The sequence below is a fragment of the Cebus imitator genome, unplaced genomic scaffold, assembly GCF_001604975.1.
Source record: "Cebus imitator isolate Cc_AM_T3 unplaced genomic scaffold, Cebus_imitator-1.0 Scaffold545, whole genome shotgun sequence".
Classification (NCBI taxonomy): domain Eukaryota; kingdom Metazoa; phylum Chordata; class Mammalia; order Primates; family Cebidae; genus Cebus; species Cebus imitator.
The window spans coordinates 871664-881220 of NW_016107860.1; the positions used below are offsets into that span (position 1 = coordinate 871664).

Here is a 9557-nt window from a genome sequence, read left to right on the forward strand (position 1 = left end):
CCAGGCTGCAGTGAGCTACGATCATGTCACTGCAGTCCAGCCTGTGTGACAGACTCCAGTTGAAAAAAAAAAAATGAAATTTTCTTTTCTTCTATTTCCAAAAAAACTAATTTCCTATTCTACGAATGTAGGTTTCAGGTAGAGAAAAGTCATAGCTACTAGCCTCACTGTGCACTGCTACACATGCTCTATGAAGCCATGTTATGCTCTAAAAACTATTTATATAAAAACAAGATTATCTCTTGCCACTTATTCCAAATTAAACAATTCTAAGAGAAAAAAATCAGCCTAAGGATCAGCATTTTCTTATTCCTACTTTATACCTATGTAAAAATAAAGCCGAAAGTATCAAGTAGAAAAGAAATGCTATCACAACTCACCCTTACTTTACAGGAACACAGCAAATGAAATCAGTAACTTCACTAATTGCAAAGAAATTATCACTACTTGGTCAAAGTGATTAGGCAAATAGTTATCAAGATGTCTACATAAAACAGAGAAAAGGTATCTATTGGTAAGATGGGTAATAACACTAAAATTCTATCCTGGACAGCAAACAGCAAAGTGAAAGATTCTTCTTTTCAGATATCATTTATAAAATTTAAGCATTCATAGTTTGGGAGAGGGTGGGTATTCAGTTCCTAACATTGCTGAATTATCCAATTATTTGTATACAACTAAGTATTTATTTATTAGTGGCCTATAATTTTCCATTCTCATTTGTTCTTTAACTAAATAACAATGCTGAATTCTACCTTTTAGCAAACAATTGATACAGAAACAATTCTGCTACTACACTTAACAATCCAAGAAAAGAAACAAAAACCTTGCTCATACCTACAAATAAAACCGACAGGTATCAGACTTCAATCCCTGCAAAATAACACTACCTTACTAGAGCCCTGGTAAGTTTTCAAAATGCTTTCACACAAAATACCTCATTTGATCCTAGCAACTTTTAGATAAGAAGGGTAGAAAAGCACTATCTGCCTTAATAAAGGAGAAAATGAGGCTTAATGAGATTAAGCAAGATCAAGTGAATCCAAGTCTCCCGACTCATAAAACTTGAAGGCTTCATTCTTCTCAAATGCTTAAATTTCTAAACCCTTTATAGCTGACGTAAGACTTCAATCATTAGAAATTATTAATGGCAAAATGTAATATATATTAAATGTAAAATATAGGATTAGTAATATTAACTTTATCTATAAAACTTATTTTAACCAGAGAATAATTTTGGAGAACTGCTCTCTGACACTAACCTGTATGTGTGGCTTCATCTGTTTCCAAGTAATAGAATGAACCACCCCTTGGTTGAGATAGTTGAATGCTTGCTGGAGAACACGGGGAGATACATATTCTTTCTGTCTGTATTGATCTAAAATTTTTAGTAGTACCTATAGGAAAATAGAAAACATAGAATAACATCAACAATTTCAAGGTTAAAAGAGGGAGGTGGCATTTTAGGCATGACCTAACATTCAGAATCCATAGACGTAAAAATTAACAGATTTGGGAGAAAAATCAATATTTTGTAAGAAATCTCATAAACAGTTTTAATTATTAGATAGGTCCATGTTATATTGAACTAAACGGTGTCTCATGTAACTTCCAGGCAAACTCTAAATTTCTATTCTACTGCTACCTCTTCAAAATAAAAACTCCTATTTAAAAAATTACAATAGGTGATAGGGATGGAGGCAGCAAACCACATTGCCCTGTATGAACCTATGCAACAATCCTGCATGTTCTTTACATGTACTCTAGAACCTAAAATGCAGTAAAATTATATCTACATATATATATATATAAACCAAACATACAATTAAAGCTATAAAATGCAGAATAATAATTGAAAAAAATGAAAGTGATTATATAAATACGGGATCAAAGTAATAAGCTCTGGTACTTTCTAATTCTTAGTAATGTTATATCTTTTCATAAGCAAATATTTACTGGCTAACATAATGATTAGGTTAGTTTTAGGGAGCACTTTATTGTCTCTATAAGGTATACAGCAATTTAGGTTCATAACATAAATCTGCCAACTAAAAAAAAAATTACAATAAGATCTGATTGAATAAACACTAAAAACTTCCATACAACAAGAGACAGCACAAAGATGTTTCATTATTTGATAAAGACTCCTTCAAATTGGAAGAGAAAATTTGTTTGAAAAACAGTTTTGGCGCAACTGATTAGCCCTCTGAAAAAATTTAAATTAACTCCCTAAACTTCACATCAAAATAAACTCCAGATGGGGAAATATTTTAACAATGACAAAAAATGATGGCACAGAATTCCTAAAAATACGGGAGAATTTTCTTTTATAATCTCAGATCACAGAAGGTCATTATAAACATAACACATCTGAGAAGTTATTTTTTTTAAACTAATTTAAAAAGTTATTTATAAGGAAAATTTTCAAAAAATCTAGAGCCAAGCACGGCGATTCACGCCTGTGATCCCAGCACTTTGGAAGGCCAAGTTGGGTGGCTCATTTGAGGTCAGGAGTTCAAGACCAGCCTGGCCAACATGGTGAAACCCCGTGACTACCCAATAATATAAAAAATTAGCCAAGTGTGGTGGTGTGTGCCTATAATCCCAGCTACTTGGGAGGCTGAGGCAGGAGAGTCACTTAAACCCAGGAGGGAGAGGTTGCAGTGAGCCAAGATCGTGCTGCTGCAGTCTAGCCTGGGGGGACAAAGAAAGACTCTGTCTCAAAAAAAAAAAAAGAAATCTAGAAACATCATCTGTATCATTAAAGCTTTTGCCTGTCTAATTAGTCTTTGCTTCCTCAATATGGCCCTGATACAGCCAGTCGTCAATAATTAATAAATTTTATTTATTGAAATATAAACAAAAATATAATTTAAATGGCAATACTGATCAACTAGTCCTCATAGACCATTGTCCTTTGCAGCTTTTAAAATTTTTAAACACTAATAGCAACTTGGATTATTTCCAGAACTAATTTTCACTATGTAGAATGATTCCCAAACTTCTATAGAAACGTTTAAGTTCTCAGCTGAGAGTCTTAACATCTAATAAGTTCAACTACTCTTCATAAAGACCAATTCATATTATATAAGTCTTCAAAAATAAAAGCTTAGAACAAAGAGGTGACGTCCAAAGAAATAAAGATCAAAAATCTCATAAGGGGTCAGAGAATAAACAGAAGAACCCAGTCTAACACTGGTGACTGCTACACCACTATCAACTTAAAAGGTTTGAGTCCACAGTATAGGATTCAGTTCTGGTGGTAGCTGTCTTGGGACATTTGGTTCTAAAACTAATTGCACTGTAAACTTGGTTTTAAAACAATTGCCTTGTAATAGACTCCCAGAACTATCCTTTCATCCTCTATAATTATGTAATGAATTAGTATGTTTGTAACCTACTTCCAATAGATAGAAATTACTTTACTTTCAGTAGTAACCATTCTTCTATTTAAGAAGCACAAGTTATTACCTGCTGAATGCCCACCGCATAGGTTTTCAAAAAGAATTCAGAAAATTCAAAGTATTCTTTTGTGACATTTCCTGGGCTTCCATATCTTAAAATACAAAGAGAAAATATTGAAATACCATGAAGTTTACAAACAGCACGCTTGCTACTTTAAATATAGTCCCTTATTTAAAGATGGATTCTATTAGGGCAGAAAACTAACACTGCCTTCTTTCTTGCACAAGCCACAAAATGAAATCAAGATAACCTGTACTTAGACTATGGGCCACACTTTAAAGTTTCAGACAGAAGCTTTCACTTGCTAAACCAAGAGCTCCTAAAGGGTGAATACTGGAAATTAAAATGTTAAAACTGACATAGATTTTTTCAATAAAAGCTTTTAAAATTAAATGTGATTTTATTACAGAGTTGAGTGACCACGCAGCTTCTTGCATAATTCTTAGATATTATCAATAGGCTGAACAATATTTTTCCAAGTTTTTCACAGAAGAATAAAAAAGATCCAGAGAACATTACCCACTTCTTTACGATCTCAAAGCCACTGATTACAATTAAGCCTACTTTAAACAGAGTGACTCTTGGCTCTCAGGGTCTCTAAAGACAAATAATCATATCTGATACTGAGATACTGACTGTATGATCATCAATATAATAAACAGATAATTACCGTTCAAAGAGCCGAGCTACGATATGCAGTGCCCACTTCTTACATTTCCACCATACCAGTTCTGGTCTATCGTCCTCATCAATTTGCAGAGTCTCCTAACAGGACAAAATTACCCAGATTAAAGTTCTGCATAACAAAAGGATTTATGTGAATAACAAAGGCAGGATAAATCTTGATATAGATTAAGTCATATTAAATGTACAGTTAGATTGCTATACAAATGAAAATTCTTACGGATTGCTAGGCAGGAAATAAATAAGCAAAGTAAATTTCAACTAACCAATGCTGCTGTTCACATTTACCTCCTATCTTCAAAAGGCCTAAATAAGTAGAGGACAAAATACAAAACACCATGGTTCTTTGAGGAAACCCAGATGATAAAAAGGTTTTACATTTTTATTGGGGTGATAGCACAAGTGTATGTCAAAATTCACTGAACTAGTCACTAAGTTCTGTGCATTTATGCATGTAAGTTAAACATCAAAATACTTTGTCTTATGGTATGGACAACAGATATACTACTGCACATTTTAAGACAAACTAAAATTTTAATAGCTATAAGAGCTAATTTGATAAATTAAAAATAGTATCATTATTCCAGATCAAAATTAACCATCTCTTCCCTGTCAAATGGACAAATTTAGAATTAAGTGTGTGCCCATAATAGGCATTCTCAGTCACTGCTTATTAAAGTGTAAACGAGGGCACACTTTCTGAAGAGCATGCTGCAAGATCAGCGAAAAGCCTTCATGCTTCTAGGAGTTTATCCAAAGAAAATCATCATATATGTGTGCAAAAATTTAAGTACATTCTTAGAGTTAAAACACTAAATAATTAAAACAACCCAAACATGCAGCAAGTAAAACATTCAACAAAAATGACAGTATAAAAGCATTTATAATCATAAAAATATTTATAAGTTTTAAGTGAAAACTGAATTTCAAAATAGTATCAATAAATAACTTTTTTTTCTTTTTTGAGACAGGGCCTTGCTCTATACCCTAAGCATCATAGTTTACTGCAGTCTCAAACTACTGGGTGATCCTTCCACCTCAGCTTCCCAAGTGCTACCACACCTGGATTTTTTTTTTTTCTTAACTTTTTGTAGAGTACAGGTCTCACTATATTGCACAGACTGGTCCTGAACTCCTGGCCTCAAGTGATCCTCCCCATTTGGCCTCCTAAAGTGCTAGGATTATGTGTGTGAGACACCAGGCCCAGCCAACATATACTACTTTTATAAATAAAATATGTTGTGTATAGAGGCAGAGAAAAAAAAAAAAAGACTAGAGAGATAAAGTTTTAAAAATGGTTTTCATTTTTTGTAGGATTAAATTGTTTATCCAAGCTTTGTAAAAATGGCATTATGAATTATTTTATTAATTATACAGTAAATTTTTTCAAAAAGCTTGTAGGGATAACAAATCAGTCTACCACAAATATTCCAAACCCATTTCCCCTATTTTTCTTAGGAAAACTTTTTCTTACAGGAGGAACGGTCCTATCGATAATAGTTCGGAAGATCTCCATCCATGTTGTCATGGTTTGGTTATTCACTAGCTGAAGAGGCAATGCATACTGGAAAACAGAAGAACAACAACATGAACAATAATTCCTCCCCTCCAAAAAAATCAGCAATTTTATCTATATTGTAAGACTAAAATATATGAAAGGGCTAACATTTGAGAATGAAAACAGCAATCTTATATTGTTCAATCTAGCTTAAAATAAATTCATAAGTATATATGGAACTTAAATTTTTAAATTTAAAAGACTACATGCCATGAGTTGTTTCTTGGGGCTAATTTTTGAAAGAAAAAAAATTAATACTACTGAGGTCTCATTTATTCAGCATGAGATTCTAGGTGAGTGATTTTTATGACTTACCCCTTTGAGGGTCTAACCTTCTATTTTAACGAACTTGATGAAAATCTTTATCTCAACAAACGCTCATCAAACATTTTTTTACTTACTTTTCTCTACACTGTAGCATAATAACTACAGTCCACTTTGTACTATACAGGTATGTGGCTCACCCCTGTCATACTGTGAGGTGCAGGAGAGGAGGGACAGTGCCTCCACGATCCATTCAGTACAAAACATGCTACCATGCTACGGATATAATAAGACAGACAATCTTTGCCCTCACAAAGCTTACACTCTAACTGGAAAAATATATACATATATATACAGTCAAGTACCACATAACAATGTTTCAATCAGTGACAGACTGCATATACAATAATGGTCCCATAAGATTAGAACAGAGCAGAAAGATTCCTATCACCTAGTGACACAGTAACCATCTTAAAGTCATAGCACAATGCATTACTCAAATACTTGTGGTGATGGTGGTGCAAACAAACCTACTGCATTGCCAATGGTATAACATATAGCAATTTTTTTTTTTTTTTTTTTTTTTTTTTTTTTTTTAATTTTTTTTTTTTTTTTTTTTTTTTTTTTTGAGACAGAGTCTTGCTCTGTCACCAGGCTGGAGTGCAGTGGCACAATCTCAGTTCACTGCAACCTCTGCCTCCCTGGTTCAAGCGATTCTTCTGCCTCAGCCCCCCAATCAGCTGGGACTACAGGCACATGCCCAGCTAATTTTTGCATTTTTAGTAGAGCCAGGGTTTCACCATGTTGGCCAGGATAGTATCAATCTCTTAACCTCATGGTCCACCCACCGCAGCCTTCCAAAGTGCTGGGACTACAGGCGTGAGCCACCATGCCTGGCCAAGTATAACAATTTTACACAGTACCTAATAATTGGTAACGACAACTATGTTACTAGTTTATATATTTACTATACAATACTTTTTATCATTAGTTTAGAGTGTACGCCTTTCACTTTTTTTTTTTTTAAGTGATGTAAAACAGCCTCTGGTAGGTCCTTCGGGAGGTATTCCAGAAGGCACCGTTATCATAGACGACAGCTCCATGCATGTTATTGCCTCTGAAATGAAGACACTCCAGCGGGACAGGATATGTAAGTGGAAAGCAGTGATATTGATGATCCTGACCCTGTACAGGCCAAGGCAAATGTGTGTGTGTCTTAGTTTTTAATGAAAAAGTTTGAAGAGAAAAAAAAAAAACAAATTCTAAAATATAAAACCTTTTAAAATATGGATAAAAAGAAAATATTTTTGTACAGTTGTACAGCATGTTAATATTTTAAACTAAGTGCTAGTACAACAGAGTCAAAAAGTTAAAAATGTTAAAGTTTATGATGTAAAAATGTTACCGTGAGCTAGGCTCAATTTATTATTGCGGATAAATTCTATAAATTTAGTGTAGCCTGGCCGGGCGCGGTGGCTCAAGCCTGTAATCCCAGCACTTTGGGAGGCCGAGGTGGGTGGATCACGAGGTCAAGAGATCGAGACCATCCTGGTCAATATGGTGAAACCCCGTCTCTACCAAAAATACAAAAAATTAGCTGGGCATGGTGGTGCGTGCCTGTAATCCCAGCTACTCAGGAGGCTGAGGCAGGAGAATTGCCTGAACCCAGGAGGCAGAGGTTGCGGTGAGCCGAGATCACGCCATTGCACTCCAGCCTGGGTAACATGAGTGAAACTCCGTCTCAGAAAAAAAAAAAAAAAAAAAAAAAAAAAAAAAAAAAAAAAAAAAAAAAAAAAAAAAAAAAAAAAAATTTAGTGTAGCCTAAATGTTCAACATTAATAAGTCTACATACAGTAGCATAGAGTAATGTGCTAGGCCTTCACATTCACTCACCACTAATTCACCCAGAGCAAATTCCAGTCCTGCATGTTCCATTCATGATACCCTACACAGCTGTGCCATTTTTAAAATATCTTATACTATATTTTTAGCATATCTTTTCTATGTTTAGACATACAATTAGTTACCACAGAGTTACAGTTGCTTTCAGTATTCAGTATAGTAACGTGCACAGGTTTGCAGTCTAGGAGCAACATATAGCCTAGGTATGTAATAGGCTATACCATCTAGGTTTGTGTAAGTACACTCTACAATGTTCACACACGGACAAAAATTACCTAACAATGCTTTTCTCAGAATGTATTCCCAGAGTTAAGTAACACATGCCTATACAAGTAGAAAGGTAGGAATGATAAGAGAAGAAGAAGAAGAAAGGGCTTTATGGGCTATATTAAAAAGTTCACACTTTATTCTAAGTGCATTTGGGAGTCATTTGGATTTGGAATAGGGAACAGAGGAGAAGTAGGCTGACGGTTAGGCTGAGGTTATGTAGAGAATATCCATTATAAATGCCCTGTACAAATATTATAAATGCTACTTGGACAAGATCTGTTGCATCATACTTTATTTTATTTTATTTTATTTTATTTATTTATTTTTTTAAACACATTCTCTTTTGGTTGCCCAGACTGGAATGCAATGGCATAATCTCGGCTCACTGCAACCTCCACCTCCCAGGTTTGAGCAATTTTCCTGCCTCAGCCTCCTGGGTTAACTGGGATTACAGGCACCCACCATCATTCCTGGCTAATTTTTTGTATTTTTGTAGAGATAGGGTTTCACCATGTTGGCCAGGCTGGTCCTGAACTCTAAACCCTAGGTGATCCGCCCGCCTCAGTCTTCCAAAGTGAGCCACCGCACCCGGCTGCTCATACTTTTAAAAACAAAATTTTTATCACTTTTTACTTGGGTCAGCATTGTAATAGTGGCTCCTAATGCCTTCTAAATTTCTATCTCCCAGAGGAAAATGTTAATATATTAGTATATAATAATTACCAAAATGGTTAGAAATATTGAGGTTTTTCAGGATTTCAGCAGGTATAGATTGAGAAAAATATGTAGATTCTGTCCTCTTAGCAAACCAATTAGTGATAGAAGCTTTAGAAAAATTATTTCATCAACCTTTGTCTTACTTCCCAATTTCTAGGAAAGGGAAGTCTGGCCTCTGAATATTATTTCAAAACAAGTAAGAAAACATATTTTCCTAGTATTCTAGTTTCTTCTCTTCTCAGATTTGCCTCCTTCCCCCTTCTCTTTCCCTGCAAAAAGGCTGCTGGTGGGGGGTGGGATCTGCCTCAGACTATCCCTATTAAAATTTTAAAAGATGAGGCTTTAATGAAAGTATAAATCTTTATTAAAGTAAAATATTCTGAAACAGTTTAAGTATCTAAGTCAATAAAAAGCCAAAGACAGATCCAAACTATCTTGGCTTTTGTGCTCAACAAAACCATCCTCTTCTCATGACAAATTCAACTAGAAAACATATAACAGGGCTTTAATTCACTCATCAAACAGTTAAGCCTGAAAACAACTATTCTTCCTCCAATCAGATCTAAATAATTTACCTAAGTCTTTCAAGCATTTGATGTTAAATATTCTTGTATTTCAAATATATTCCATAGGCCGGGCGCGGTGGCTCACGCCTGTAATCCCAGCACTGTGGGAGGCCGAGGCGGGTGGATCACGA

General features: G+C 34.7%; 1 protein-coding gene across 2 annotated transcripts in view; it reads right to left on the bottom strand.

Moving 5' to 3' along the window:
- Positions 1-9557, bottom strand: part of IPO8 (importin 8) — a 73067-nt gene that overhangs the window by 46745 nt on the left and 16765 nt on the right. For both annotated transcript variants that reach the window (XM_017515250.1, XM_017515251.2), the window contains 4 exons: positions 5624-5713; positions 4136-4230; positions 3472-3556; positions 1263-1397 (listed from right to left, as the gene is read on the bottom strand). In XM_017515250.1, the coding sequence (XP_017370739.1) occupies positions 1263-1397; positions 3472-3556; positions 4136-4230; positions 5624-5713 (405 nt within the window). The remainder of the gene's footprint in view (positions 1-1262; positions 1398-3471; positions 3557-4135; positions 4231-5623; positions 5714-9557) is intronic.